Consider the following 15,748-nt stretch of genomic DNA (forward strand, 5'->3'; position numbering starts at 1 on the left):
TTGGAGTTTCAGCTTTAGCATCAGTTCTTCCAATGAATATTCAGGACTGCTTTCCTTTAGGATGGACTGGTTGGATCTCCTTGCTGTCCAAGGGACTCTCAACAGGCTTCTCCAACACCACAGTTCAAAAGCATCAATTCTTTGGTGCTCAGCTCTCTTTATAGTCCAACTCTCACATCCATACATGACTACTGGAAAAATCATAGCTTTGACTAGATGGACCTTTGTTGGCAAAGTAATGTCTCTGCTTTTGAATATGCTGTCTAGGTTGGTCAGAACTTTCCTTCCAAGGAGCAAGCGTCTTTTAATTTCATGGCTGCAATCACCATCTGCAGTGATTTTGGAGCCCCCAGAAATAAAGTCTCTCGCTGTTTCCACTGTTTCCCCATCTATTTGCCATGAAGTGATGGGACCAGATGCCATGATCTTCGTTTTCTGAATGTTGAGCTTTAAGCCAACTTTTTCACTGTCCTCTTTCACTTTCATCAAGAGGCTCTTTAGTTCTTCTTCACTTTCTGCCATAAGGGTAGTGTCATCTGCATATCTGAGGTTATTGATATTTCTCCCGGCAATCTTGATTCCAGCTTGTGCTTCCTCCAGCCCAGCATTTCTCATGATGTACTCTGCATAGAAGTTAAATAAGCAGGGTGACAAAATACAGCCTTGGTGTACTCTGTTCCTGATTTTTTATCCCTAAATATTTCAGTATTATTTCTAAAAAATGTGAACGTGAAAGTCACTCAGTCATGTCTGTTTGTGACCCCATGGACTATACAGTCGTTGGAATTCTCCAGGCCAGAATACTGGAGTGGGTAGCCTTTAAGAATCTCTTTAAATGTAACCACAGTGAAATTGCTGGTTCTAGACAAAATAGAGTAAATGCATTTCTCTCTGTTCCTCCTGCTAAGTACAGAAGGACATTATTTATAAAACAAATGTAACAAGATGTTGAAAGGTAGAGAGAAGAAGGCACATTGGCTAAGGACCTCAAGATTGAAGAGTGACCGGGTAGTAACATCCCCAGGTTTTCTTTGTTTCCTCATTGGGTGCTGGAGAAGCCATCAGCCTAAAAAGGATGACCAGTGAGCACAGACAACAAAAACCCTAAGGAAAACCCATTTTTCCCAGACAAAGGACCAGAGAAAAGGCACCCTAGCAAGACAGACATCTTTGAGACAATACCACTTTAATCCACCCAAGCCCCAGAGAAAAATCTGTGGTGCTACTCCTGTCAACAAAGGCTGAATGGGAAGCTCAAACATCTGCTCCACCTTCCCCACTGCCAGGGAGTGTCAAAGAAGGCTAGGTAAGGATCTGGGACTTTCAGCCTCTCTAGTTGATAATGAAGTGCCCTTGATCTGTCTGACTCCAGTGCCTATGCTGTTTCCATCAGATTATAGTGTTTAATGAGTAAACAAGGAAGCTGAAAAGCCCATCAGCACCAAAGTTGAATTTTTACATACCCAATTTTATTAAAAATAGCCCAAACATATTTTAAACCATTTAGGGTCTATCTGCTTTGCATCTTCCTCAAAATTCATCCTGCATCTGCTAACAAGAGATAAACCCTGGGCCATGAGTATCCCAAACCACTGCTGCATTCAGAGCTTTCTAACCTAGCAACTCCCCGTGGTGCTACTAAGGTATATACCTAGACATGTAACCCCCTCCTCTCTTTCCTGGGAGTTTCCTTGCCCTCCTCCTGTTGTGGATGGTAGAACTTATGCCTTACATAAGCCTCCTGACAGTCTGATGCTGTGAGGGACTACCCCTTTCATACAAGCTATCCATGTACCAACTGTTAAAACTTGTTATATGCTACTATCAGAAAAACACATGAGAATTATTACTTTGATACCTTTGTTCCTTTCTTTTTCCTTTAAGGTAAGGCACTCTGTTCACAAAGTATCAGCTGAGTACTTATGTGCCAGGCACAATACTAAATGCAGAGTAATGAAAAGATAGAGAAAGTGAAAACAGATAAGGGGTAAGGACAGAATGACTGTAGCTTGAATGAAAACTGATGATTCAGCAGGGTAGTTGGGCTGGGCAAACAAAGACTTGAAAAACTCCTGCTTTCCTGTCACGTCAGATGATCCATGGTTGACTGTCAACTTTTCTGCTGCCAACACATGAATTTTCTTCATCTAATCTGGTATATACTAACTTTACCATAATATCTGATTGAAACTTGTAATCTCCCTAAAACTAGGTGATATCAAACCTTTTGAGTAGATTGTGTATGATGTACTGTGTGGCTTTTAATACACTTGGAATTCTGCCCAATATCCCTTTGTGAATTTGAGTAGAAACTGGGAGGTGGGGTCTCCTATGGCTATTAACTAGTATTCCTTCTGTGAATTGTCTGTTCATAAACTTTGCTTTCTATTGCGTTATTTATATTTTTCTTATTGATAGCATATATTAGTATTTTCTTTGCTATACTTGTTGCAGATATATTGTCCAAATAATTTGCTTTTTAACTTTGTTCATATGCCTTTCTCTGTGCAAAAATTTCATTTTATATAGTCAAATCTACATCAGTATTTTCTTTTTTGGTTTCTGGATTTCTTGTCATACATGGGGAGAATCTCCTTCCAAGAATTTTTAAAAATTTAAGTTCTTGATCTACTTGGAATTTATTTTTATATATCTTCTTACTCAACATGTCTAAAGTCAAATTCACTGTCTTTACCAGAAATATACTGCTGTCTGGCTTTTCATGGTATTATCGTTGCTTCAGTCACCCAGATGTGAAATTGTGTCATCATCTTCAAGTCTTTCTCACCCCCTGCCTCTCCCTACATGACCACAACTATAGTTGGGAATCAGTGATCAAACCTATATCCTCTATACTATAACTTTCAACCTTTATCTACCATTGCTCCCCCATCAGAGTGTGAATTCTCCCACCAAAACAGCCCATTGCTTATCATATCCAAAGCCTGTACATGACTACTTTCAGACCTTGGTTCATGTTTTTTCCTCTGTCTGGCCTACTCTTCTTTACCACATCCCATCTCTCCTTGTTGGAATTCTAGCCATATATCAAGGCCTGAATTATCTGTCACCTCCATGAAACTTTCTCTGATCTCTAGAAATAAAAAGAATCTTCCCTGATTGTGAGATATCACAACACTTATTTTCATATTATTTATTTTCATTCTGACCATTACAAACTTAGAGAGAAAACTTGTAAAGATAATACAAAAAAAGAATTTCTGGATATCCATCACTCAGATCCCTCAGATGTTCACACTGAGCTTTAATATTTCTCTATCTCTGTCTTTCTCTCTCTCTCCCTCCCTCCTTTCATCCTTCCCTGTCTTCTTCATCATCATCTCATCATTGTCACCACTACACACATATTTTTCCTGAACCATTGACAGTAAGTGCAAACATGATCCCTCTCTATCCCCAAATATTAATACTTCAGTGAGTATTTCCTAAAGACTAGGGATTCACTTATATAAGCACAATACAATTGCCAAAATCAGAAAATTAATGTTAAGATAATACCACTATCTAATGTACAGCTTTGTTGGTTGTCCAACAAATATCTAAGATTTGTTGGCTGTCCCAATAATGTCTTTATAGCAAAAGAAAATCTAATTGATGAATTTCATTTAGTTCTCACATGTCCCCTGTCTCCTTTAATGTGGAACAGTTCCTAAGTCTATCTTTAATGTTATTGACTTTTTAAAATTTAAAACAATGTAGATTTATTATCTTAGTCCCAGAGGTCAGAAGACTAACAATTATCCTTCCAGTTAAAATAAATTTTTTCAAAAAGAATCTTGAGTTGGGGGAGATTATCCTGGTTGATCAAGGTGGGCCTGATATAATCGTAAGGGTTCTTATAAGAGAGGAGTTGATATGATGGTGGAAGCAGAGAAGAAAGAAAAGATGATATGGCTTTGTTATCATTTTTAAAGGATACAGACAATTTATTTTGCCGAATATCCCTAAAGTTTGGTTTATCTGATGTTTCTTCATAATTAAATTTAGGTTATACATTTTAGGCAAGAATACTACTGAAGTGGGTCTTCCTAGGTGGCTCAGTGGTAAAGAATCCACTTGCCAATGCAGGAGACACAGGAAACGTGCGTATATCATTTACAATAATCTTCTATTTAGTAGACAGACTTTTTCTTGACAGTTTCTGTCTCTGTGCAAAACTTTTACTTTGAGGTAGTCTTATTTGCTTATTTATCCACACTTGAATAGGAGATGGCAACAGGGGAAGGGATGGTGGGATGAATTGGGAGATTGGGGTTGATATATATACACTACTTATGTATAAAAGATATAACTATTGAGAACCTAATGTATAGCTCAGGAAACTCTACTCAGTGCCCTGTGGTGACCTAAATGGGAAGGAAATCCAAAAGACAGGAGATATATATATGTATGTATGATGTGAAGTGGAGTGAAGTCGCTCAGTCGTGTCCAACTCTTTGTGACCCCATGGACTGTAGCCTACCAGGCTCCTCTGTCCATGGGATTTTCCAGGCAATAGTCCTGGAGTAGATTGCCATTTCTTTCTCCAGGGGATCTTCCCAACCTAGGGATCGAACCCAGGTCTCCCGCATTGTAGACAGACGCTTTACCGTCTGAGCCACCAGGGAAGTCTATATATAGATATATACACATACACATATAGCTGATTCACTTTGCTGTACAGCAAAAACTAACACAACATTGAAAAGCAACTATTCTCTAATAAAAAGGGGGTTCAGGATTGGGAACTCATGTATACCCGTGGCGGATTCATGTTGATGTATGGCAAAACCAATACAGTATTGTAAAGTAAAATAAAGTAAAATTTTTAAAAAATTGCTAAAACCAGTGTCAAAAGAACATACTGCCTATGTTTTCTTCTAGAATTTTTATGGTTTCATGTCTTACATTTAAGTCTTTAATCCATTTTGAGTTTACTTTTGTATATGGTATAGGAAAGTAATACAGTTTGATTCTCTTGCATGTATTAGTAGCTGTCCAGTTTTCCCAACACCATTTGTTTAAAGAGACTGTATTTCCCTATTGTAGATTCTTATCTCCTTTGTTGAACATTTACTGATTATTATAAGTGTGAATTTATTTCTGGGGTCTCTACTCTGTTCCATTGGTCTGTGTGTCTGCTTTTGTGCCAGTACCATACTTCTTTGAAGAGTATAGCTTTATAGTATAGTTCAAAGACAGGGAGCATGATTCCTCCAGCTTTTTCTTTTTAAAATTATTTTGGCCATTCAGTGTCTTTAGTATTTCCATACAAATTTTAGGATTATTTGTCCTAGTTCTGTGAAAAATGCCATTGGTATTTTGATAAGGATTGCATTGAATCTATAGATTGCCTTGGGTAGTATGGTGACATTAGCAATATTAATTCTTTCAATCCATGAACACAGTATATCTTTTCATTTGTTTTTGTCACCTTCAGTTTCTTTCATCAGTGTCTTATAGTTTTCCAAGTACAGGTCTTTTATCTCCTTACTTAGATTTATTTTTATTTTACTCTTTTGATATGATTTTAAATGAGATTGACCTTAATTTCTCTTTCTGATACTTTATTGTCAGTTTGTAGAAATGCAGTAGATTTATGTATATTAATTTTGTATCCTGCAACTTTACTGAATTCATCGATGAGTTCTAGTAGTTTTTTAGTGGAATTCTTTATATATTAGAGAACTGGCCTATGAATTGGAAATATTTTTTCTCAGTTTGTAATTTGTTCTATGACTTTTCTTATAGTGGTTTTTGCAATGAGTTTTTGGTATTTATATAAATATATATTTATGTGTGATATATAAATGTATCAACCTTTCTTTTATGGTTTCTGGTATAAAGTACACAGTTTAAAAGTCCTCTTGCTTCTAAAATAATAAAGTAGTTCTCCCCTATCTCTTTTAGTACTTTAACATTTAAATTTGATACATATGGAATTTTGGTGTACAGTGCAAAGCATGGATTCAACTTTTTCCCCAGTGGCTACTTGTCTTAACATTATTTAATAAATAATCTACCTTTTATCATATATTAAATTCCCAATTTTATAACACTTTATATATCTTTTATGGTATTTTACAGTTGACTTACAATATATAAATTTTTACAGCAATAATGTATATGATGTATATCTTTTAAAACTAAGCAAATTTTTTCTTCTTCATTACTTCCCTAAGTGCACCATACTTTCTGAACTTGCAATAGTTAAATTAAATCTTTGACTTTAATTTCAGCTACCTTGAAGCCCATTGAGAGGGTAAAAGAATGCATTTTGTCAAAACACAACTGAAACTAAGACTTATTCTTATCTAGATATTTGCCTTTCAGTACTGACTATTAAAATAGTTTTTTAATAAGAATTCACAGTAAATAACTTTCATTTCCTAATGAGAGAGACCTATCAAAAACAGGTACACTCATTATAACACAAATGAAAGATTGTTGCCTGCAGCTTTATTTATAATTAATGTAGACCTCCCTTTAACATTTCAGAGGACCTGACTGGGACACTGGATTGTATGATGAAGGGAGCATGACAGTCAGAGAGCTGCTTACTGAGCTATATGGCAAAGTTGGAGAAATTCGTCACTGGGGCCTGATCAGATACATCTCTGGAATCTTAAGGAAGAAGGTAGAAGCACTCGATGAGGTACTATCAATTCTTAAATTTATATCAAATCTAAATGGAGGTGCTTTTTTAAAAAATTGTTTCTGAAGTTTTTTAAGGAAATCACCACAGCATCTAATCATTTGAACTGTTGTTTTTCCCACATAAAATTTCTGATATCAGTTAACCTTTCTTTTATGAGTGTCAAATATTTAATACCAAAGCATATAAACTGTAGACGTATAGAGGTGTTAAAATCTATAAAAATCATAGATCTTAAGAAGGAATTTACACTAGACTAAAAGATCCTACCTCTTAGGAAATAAAAATACCTTCATAGAAATCTCTCTTTTCTGCTGTTCATGGCATTTCCTAAGAAAAAGACTGATGTGTCATTAAATCAAGGGGGGAGCAAAGGTTTCTAGACTGTAAAGAGGAATTTTCATGGAAATCTGAGGTATTCTGTGAAGGGTAATACTGTTACACTGTTTATTTGTAGGCCTGCACAGACCTTCTCTCCCATCAGAAACATTTGACAGTGGGACTCCCTCCAGAACCTCGAGAGAAGACCATCTCTGCGTTAGTGTGGTTTTGTTTGGATTTGATCAAGCTTCTCTGAAATTTTAAGGAGCTGTGAGGACTGGCCACAATTCTGTTGTCCTAATCTACAAATGGATGATAATGTCCTATGTGTGTGACCTTCTATCAGGGACTCTCGATGTGAGAATGTTTGTAGCAATATTTCTGTGCTGTGCTTAGTTGTATCCAACTCTTTGTGACTCCATGAACTGGAGCCCGCCAGACTCCTCTCCCCATGGGATTCTCCAGGCAAGAATACTGGAGTGGGTTGCCATTTCCTTCTCCAAGGGATCTTCCCGACCCAGGGATCGAACCCACATCTCCCACATTGCAAGCAGATTCTTTACCATCTGAGCCACCAGGAAGCAGTGATAGGACATGAGTAAATGAAAGAGAAAACTCACAGGGAGTAGTACTCAAATGTATTTTGCTCTTTTGGAGGTTTTTTGTTTTTTTTTACCTATTGACTTTCCCCAAACTTTCCTTCAAAAAATCAACAAACAAGGCAACTGGAATTACCCCACACAAACACACAAAATAAGCTATTCTATAGGTTTCATTTCAGACCTCTCTCCTATGCTTATAGATGGCTATTTTTCCTTATGTCTCTTCACATTTCTTCTCTCTGTCCAAATTTCTCACTTATAAAAGACACCAGTCATAGTAGATTAGGGCCCACTCAATGACCTCACTTTAGCTTACCTCTTTATAGAGTCACTTTATAGACCCCATCTCCAAACAAGGTTACACTCTGAGGTCCTAGGAGTTAGGATTTCAACATAGGAACTTGGAACACAATTCAGTCCATAACACCTTACTCCTGCCAAGCAGTACCTTTTATTACAAATTAGATCAATTCTGTGACTACTGTGGGTAATCCAAAAGAAGATGACATCCCCCATGCCCCCAGAGTGCTTAGTATCAACAGGAGAGTCAGAAATGTGGGAGGGAGCATGTGTGCATATATATATATATATATAAAATGGATCTATAAAAATTAGTATAAGACTATAAAGTATTATTGTAAAGCAATAAAATGGCTTCCAAAAGGCACAGCTTAAATTTAGTTTGTTACTTTCCAGCCATAATAGTTACTTATCAAATGTTAAAAATTAACCATGAAAACCTGGTCTGGATGGACATCATGGGGTGAGTTTTAAGTACAATTGTGAGGGAAAAAGGCAATCCAGGCTTAGAGAGGAGGGAGCAGAGCTCTGCTGAGTTCATACAGGCCAGAGTGCTTTGGGGAGGCAGTAAACTTTGAAAACTGAAAGAAACAAAATGATACCAGTAATGATGAGATGTTGAGACACTGACTTGGACTTAGGAGGAGCTTTTTCATTTTCTCAATATATTTAGGTTAAGTAGTTGCAGAATTTTGTCTTTATTCACTGTCTTCTTCCTTAGACCTCTGCCCTATGAAGTACTCACTCAACTGATAGATGAAGCCAGTGAAGGGGATATGAGCATTTCAATTCTTACACAGGTGAGCAGAATTATAAAGCCTAATCTGATGACTGATATTTAAAATTTTGTTTTCAGTTGATCTGGCAATTTCTGAAGACCGCAAAATAGGCCTTGTGAGATCCATGGTATAATTTTTGTCTGTATTCATTCCATGCATAGGAAATAATGGTGTATCTAGCCATGTATATGCGAACTCAGCCTGGCCTCTTTGCTGAAATGTTTCGACTTCGAATTGGTCTGATCATACAAGTTATGGCAACAGAACTGGCCCACTCCCTTCGATGCTCAGGTATTCAATTAAGTAACTGAAGCAGAATTCACTTTTATTAGAGGTCTGTTAAGTTTTGAATCAGGAGAGAAAGGAAGCTAAAAGATTTCTATCAGTAGCTCTGATCCTGAATATAGCAGTATTGTTCCCATGTTTGTCTCTATGCAAGTCAAGGGATTGCTATAACAAGTTTATATATCAGTTTTCAATGTCAAAATTCCATCTTTTTTGTAGCTCTGCACTCCAAATTACCTTCCTACTAACTCCTAGAATGATCCAGGGCATGTGAAAAGTGAAAGTGTTAGCTGCTCAGTCATGTCCAACTCTTGGCAACCCCGTGGACTACAGCTCACCAGGCTCCTCTGTCCATGAAATTCTCCAGGCAAGAATATTGGAGTAGGCTGCCATTTCCTTCTCTAGGGGATCTTCCCAACCCAGTGGTTGAACCTGGGTCTTCTGCATACATCAAACTAAGTATGACAGACTGGGTTTGATTCTGATTCAGGCATGCCACCTCTGGCTGTCAGATTGAGTCACCACATCAGTTTGATTATAGTGTCAGTATTGTGTCTAGTTACCATCAGGATCAAATAAAGGAAGGCAATATTTCTGTTAATATTTATCTGACAAAACCTTTTGATATTAGCTAAAGGTATATTTGGCAAGGTGGTAGTTTTAGAAAAATAAATGAGGCCTTTGGAAGCTGTAGCACAGAATTATGGGGGGACCCCATGGCATGACTTTCATATTTGTTTGATTTCAACAAGAATGACAAAATAATAGAGATAGGGATTGCATACAAAAATAAAACCATAGTTGTAAAACTCAATGTTAAACATTGTTTCAATTAAATTTCCCCAAAAGGCTTTTAATTGCACTGTTAGCAAGTAGCTAAATTTATTGATTTGAATCCAACCTAAATTACATGATATAATGTATATTTAAATAACCATTTAGAGAAATAAAGCTAATGATTATTCTGTACCTACCATATGCCAGACACTACTTTTATACATTATCTCATTTAATTCTTACAACAACCCAATGGTGAAGGTATTTTTAATCTCACTTTTACTGAAAAAGAAATTGAAACTCAACAAACTATTGGATATAAGATAGGCTCAAGGATGTATTGTGTAACATGGGAACACAGCCTATAATTTTGTAATAACTGTAAATGGAAAGTAACCTTTAAAATAAAATTTTATGTAAAAGTAATTATCAGTTTTTTTTTTAAAAAAATGAAACTCAGGTTAATTACTTGCCCAAAGTTACATAACTAGTAAATAGCGAAATTTGAGTCCAAGTCTGCCTTATTGTAAATGATTTCCAGTTCAGCACATTATTATAGATTACATTGGGCTTTTCCAGGTGCCGCTAGTGGTAAAGAACCTGCCTGCCAATGCAGGAGATGAAAGAGGCATGGGTTTGAACCCTGGGTCAGGAAGATCCCCTGAGGGAGGGCATGGCAACCTACTCCAGTATTCTTGCTGGAGAATCCCATGGACAGAAGAACCTGGCAGGCTACAGTCCATAAGGTCGCAAAGAGTCAGTCTCATACACACACACACACACACACATACACACACACACACATATATATCAAGGGATGTTTTATGAGTCTGATTATTCAATAATTAACCTCAAGAGGGATAAAATCCCCAAACATTCTTTACTTTTTCTTAATTGCCCATTACAGAATTTTTTTCTTGTGGATTCCCCAAGCCATGGCTATTCATTTCTTCTAGGATAAAGTCATGGTCCCTGGGTCTGATATCCAAGACCCTCAATAGTTTGACCTCTGCCTCCTACTTCAACAGTGCTTCCCATTTTATCAGTCCTCGTCCTTGGAGATTGATGTCTCCTCTGATTTCCAAAGCATTTATTATCTATACCTTTCATTTGACACTTAGTATAGCCATGTCATGTTTTATTGTTGTTTATCTTGTTCACATGTCTGGTCTTTCCCACACATTGCTACTTGGTCACCCTCTCAAGGCAAGCATTATGTCATACCTGTTTGTCCTAACATTGCTTAAAATCATGACCTAGATGTAGTAAACTCATAAGTGTCTGATGTTGATGAACAAATTCAAGTTATCTTCTCAATATTCTTCATAATTTCATGGATTCATATCTATTCTCTTTTTAAATCCCCATATTTCCAGACTGAGAAGTTTTGATTATTTTAGTCCATCTTCATATACACATCCATTACTTTCTCCAACTGGTTTCCAGTTTGATTTTTCTTATCTTTCATTCTTCCCACTTTCAAATAAAGATTCTACTGAGTATACCCTACTGATGTGGAAGAGGACTGAAGAAGTCAAGAACCTGGTTAATCCATAAACTGGATAATCTGTCCTTAAATTATTAAGAATCTATTGCAGTATGCATGCCTAGGCAATATGGTGCTGGAAATGTATTTCATAATTCTGTTCTTCCAATCAAGTGACTCAGAAATTCTAAGCAAGAAAAGAAACAGAAAAAGTGGGGTGGGAATGGCAGGCCAATTAGAAATACCTCTGTCCTAACATTTCTGCTGACTAGCTGAGGAAGCCACAGATGGCCTGATGAATCTCAGTCCTTCAGCCATGAAGAACCTCTTGCATCACATACTCAGTGGCAAGGAGTTTGGAGTGGAACGAAGTGGTAAGGTTGAATAACTGCATTTCTATTTTATAGTACTTATTTTAAATATTTCGTTGATTTTGAAATGCTGTTCTTTTATCAGAGAAACTTTTCCTCCAAATAAATAGAACCCCTATATATGGAAGAGTTTAAACCAAAGCTCTCTTCTGGAACAAGATTTGGAAACCACTGTGTGTCTTTTTTTCCCCCTTAAATTAAGTATATTGCTATCATATTTTGTTTTGGACTGTCTTATATATTCCTTTGCATTAAGTCTCTAGCACAAATAGCAAGCTATATCATCTAAAACTTTCTTGTATTCCAATTGACAATAATTCAGTAGCATTTATGGTGGTGTGTATGTGTGTGTAGCTGCTATAATACATTGGATGTATCCTTTCACCTTTAAATTCAAATACATTTGGGTTCTATCACAAATTAACCTTATACCTGCACTTGGTGGTTGGCGGTGGTATTTGATATCAAGTCTGGTCCCATCACTTCATAGGAAATAGATGGGGAAACAGTGGAAACAGTGTCAGACTTTATTTGGGGGGGGCTCCAAAATCACTGCAGATGGTGACTGCAGCCATGAAATTAAGATGCTTACTCCTTGGAAGGAAAGTTATGACCAACCTAGATTAGTATATTCAAAAGCAGAGACATTACTTTACCAACAAAGGTCCATCTAGTCAAGGCTATGGTTTTTCCAGTAGTCATGTATGGATGTGAGAGTTGGACTGTGAAGAAAGCCAAGCGCCGAAGAATTGATGCTTTTGAAATGTGGTGTTGGAGAAGACTCTTGAGAGTCCCTTGGACTGCAAGGAGATCCAACCAGTCCATTCTGAAGGAGATCAGCCCTGAGTGTTCTTTGGAAAGAATGATGCTAAAGCTGAAACTCCAGTACTTTGGCCACCTCATGCGAAAAGTTGACTCATTGGAAAAGACTCTGATGCTGGGAGGGATTGGGGGCAGGAGGAGAAGGGGACAACAGAGGATGAGATGGCTGGATGGCATCGCCGACTCAATGAACGTGGGTTTGGGTGAACTCTGGGAGTTGGTGATGGACAGGGAGACCTGGCGTGCTGCAATTCATGGGATCGCAAGGAGTCGGACACGACTGAGCGACTGAACTGAACCGAACTGAGCTGAACATCAGAGCAAATGAAAAGAGTCATCTCCCATGCTTAACTTTCAGAGTTAGAATAAATAAATATATAATATCAGATGGATAGCTTAGAGTGGTAAGAGAATGTTATAAAGCAGTATTCCTCAAGCCTTACTGTTCACAAGAATTACCTGGGTATCTTGCTAAACTGCAGACTTTGATTCAATAGGTCTACAGTTGGGCCTAAAATTGTAGCAAGCTTCTAGGTGATGGCAATGCTGCAGGTCTCTGGACCACACTTTGAATAGAAACATTATAGCTGTTGAGTTTTTCATTATTATTAATATAAAAGGAGGTCATACATCTGAGTCTTTTAAAAGTGGTGGAGAAAAAGTTTGAACCTGATTATCCTCCCTCTTTCTCTTTAATCTGTCATGCTATATAGTTCGTCCTACTGATTCAAATATCAGCCCTGCTATTTCAATCCGTGAGGTTGGTGCTGTTGGAGCAACCAAAACAGAACGAACTGGGATCATGCAGTTAAAAAGTGAGATAAAGCAGGTAAGATACTACTTGGGAAATGAACTGGGATATTTTTATGTTTAAGAACATTGTTTTGGAATCAGATTTTGTAAGATCATGTATTTTGCTTCATATCCTAAGTTTAATTTGAGCCATTTATTTTTCAGGTGGACTTTCGTAGACTGTCTATCTCAACTGAAAGTCAGGTGAAACAAGTAGGGATCCTTTAACATAAATTAACCTGCCTTTAGCTCTACAAAACATGCATGAGCTCATGACTTTTTAAAAATAAGATAAGCCACACAGTAGCTTGTTTGATTCTCCTTTCTAGCAATTAAGCTTTCATTTTTCTGGACCAAACTCTTTTGCTAATTTTAAGATGAAAGTAATTTGTTCCTGATAGCAAGAAATTAAAACCTTGAATTCCTCTGGTTAAGGTTAAATGTAATTTTGGAATTAATTAATTAATTAACATGTAATTTGAGACTTAAATTTCTTGCTTTTAAGAACCAGACTAGCTGAGGGCTTTTTTAAAATCTATTTTCAAATTTTTGTCATTGTCATGATAGAGCTATATGAAACGCATTGTGGACACATAGAGGAAAAAACATATAAATCAATCTGGGTGTTGGTGAGAGTCACCAAATATCAGACTGTAGCCTCTTACTCATTTTTGGCCCTGGAGATGAGAATAGATGAGTTAGTGTGTTATTAAAAAAAAAATAACACAAACTTCCATAGTTTCTCTTAAAACTTTAGAAAACCATGTGATTTCAAAGTCTTTTAATGAAAAGCTTAAAACTACCCCTCCTGCCTTCAAAATAAACTTACACTATCTTATGATACTTGAGCACATCCAAAAAGGAGAGGCAAAATGGAAATTTTGCTTGTTTATATGTTTGTTTGTTTGTTTGCTTGCTTTAGGAGTAAGAAACTATTTAGGAAAATAAAGACCGAATGCTTGAAGTTTAATTTGAAGTAAACTTAATTTAGATATACTTATCAGATACCCTTTCATGTTTAGATTATGCAAGTGAAAGAACAGGATGAAATAAGAAAGGGTCTTTTGATAGAAAAGTGTTTACAGGGTTTTTTTCTAGACAGTTTGGATAATCTGAACATTTTCCTACCTGAACGGTTAAAGAACTACATTTCATACTGAGTGAAACTGATGTTCTTGGTAAACAGTCCTTGTTTTGGTTGAGAGTGATTGGCTGAATACTTCATAGTTGTTTATAGTCATACAGTATTACTTACAAGCTCATTATATATTTAGAACTCGAAGTCCATGTTCCCAGCTAGACTAATATGATATTAAGGACTTGACCTACCCACAAAACTATATCATTTAATTCAATTTTATACATTCACTGTCTATAGGACCTCAAGAAAACCAAAATCATTAGGACTATAATTTAGAAGACTGAGAGCTTTGAATTTTCATTACCTTATTTCTAAATATTGATTTCCACTCTCACCTGCCTATCTGATATTTTGTACTGTTCTAATAAGCCTTTGTCTCTGCTCAACAATGTCCTCTTTTCTGATTATGGAAAAAATACATTGAAAAATAGTTTTTTTTTTTAACCCTTTACCATGACTTCCTGAGTTAAGCTATTTCATCCACTTTTTTAATGATAACATGCTGGTTAGTTACTTGAATAGTCTGTAATTTTACTCTACTAAAAACTTTTAAAAACACATAATGGCTACCTTGCCTTTTCCCTTTTAAAAGTTTATTTTTTCAAATTTTTTTCATAGCCCAATGGTGGCCATCCCCTGGGTAAGGATTTGATGTCACCGTCTTTTCTTGTAATTGCCGATATTTTATTATATACCATTCATAAATGCTTTGAATATGCTGTTATATAAAGTATGACATATACAGATTGACTGAAAAGAAAAGCAAAATGAGTCAAAAAGTTAAATTTTTACTTATAAATCAACTTCATATATGTATACTTATAAATCAACTTCATGTAGGGTGAAATCTTTCCATTTCTTTTCCAAAAAGGCAGGGGAGAGGGTTCAACTCCAACCTTTTTTTCCATTTCAGAAAACAAAATTCAATTTAATAAGTACTTGTTAAAATCTGTTTAGTCACTTATTCTTTCAACTAATATAGTTAAAATTACATGGCTGCTATGTGCCAGGCACTGTGCCAGAAAACATTGGTATCCACTGGGAACTTGTTAGAGATGTAAAATATTGGTTCCTATCCTAGGCCTACTAAATCAGAAAGGCTGGAGTGAGGCCTGGCAGTCTGTGTTTTAATAAGTGTTCCAGGTGATTCAGGTGCACTTTTAAGTTTGAAAACCACTGGCTTACTTGTTCTTCTGATTGTTAATTTATTTGTAAGTATTAACTAAGTACCAATTTTGTGCCAGGCACTGGAAATATTAATGTTGAAAGTGTTAGTTGCTCAGTCATGTCTGACCCTTTGTGGCCCCATGGCCTGTAGCCTGCCAGGCTCCTCTCTCCATGAAATTCTCCAGAATTTCTGGAATGAGTTGCCATTCCCTTCACCAGGAGATCTTCCTGACCCAGGGATTGAACCCAG

General features: G+C 36.6%; 1 protein-coding gene across 5 annotated transcripts in view; it reads left to right on the forward strand.

The window, feature by feature from the left end:
* The window catches only part of PHKA1 (phosphorylase kinase regulatory subunit alpha 1), a 179,137-nt gene that overhangs the window by 138,453 nt on the left and 24,936 nt on the right, over nt 1-15,748 (forward strand). For 2 of the 5 annotated variants that reach the window (XM_068963076.1, XM_068963080.1), the window contains 8 exons: nt 6,499-6,655; nt 7,113-7,192; nt 8,600-8,678; nt 8,819-8,948; nt 11,478-11,579; nt 13,112-13,227; nt 13,356-13,394; nt 14,950-15,000. In XM_068963076.1, coding sequence (XP_068819177.1) covers nt 6,499-6,655; nt 7,113-7,192; nt 8,600-8,678; nt 8,819-8,948; nt 11,478-11,579; nt 13,112-13,227; nt 13,356-13,394; nt 14,950-15,000 — 754 coding nt within the window. The remainder of the gene's footprint in view (nt 1-6,498; nt 6,656-7,112; nt 7,193-8,599; nt 8,679-8,818; nt 8,949-11,477; nt 11,580-13,111; nt 13,228-13,355; nt 13,395-14,949; nt 15,001-15,748) is intronic. The other 3 variants (XM_068963078.1, XM_068963081.1, XM_068963079.1) reach the window with 2 other exon arrangements.

The sequence above is a fragment of the Capricornis sumatraensis genome, chromosome X (assembly GCF_032405125.1).
Source record: "Capricornis sumatraensis isolate serow.1 chromosome X, serow.2, whole genome shotgun sequence".
In the NCBI taxonomy this organism is placed as follows: domain Eukaryota; kingdom Metazoa; phylum Chordata; class Mammalia; order Artiodactyla; family Bovidae; genus Capricornis; species Capricornis sumatraensis.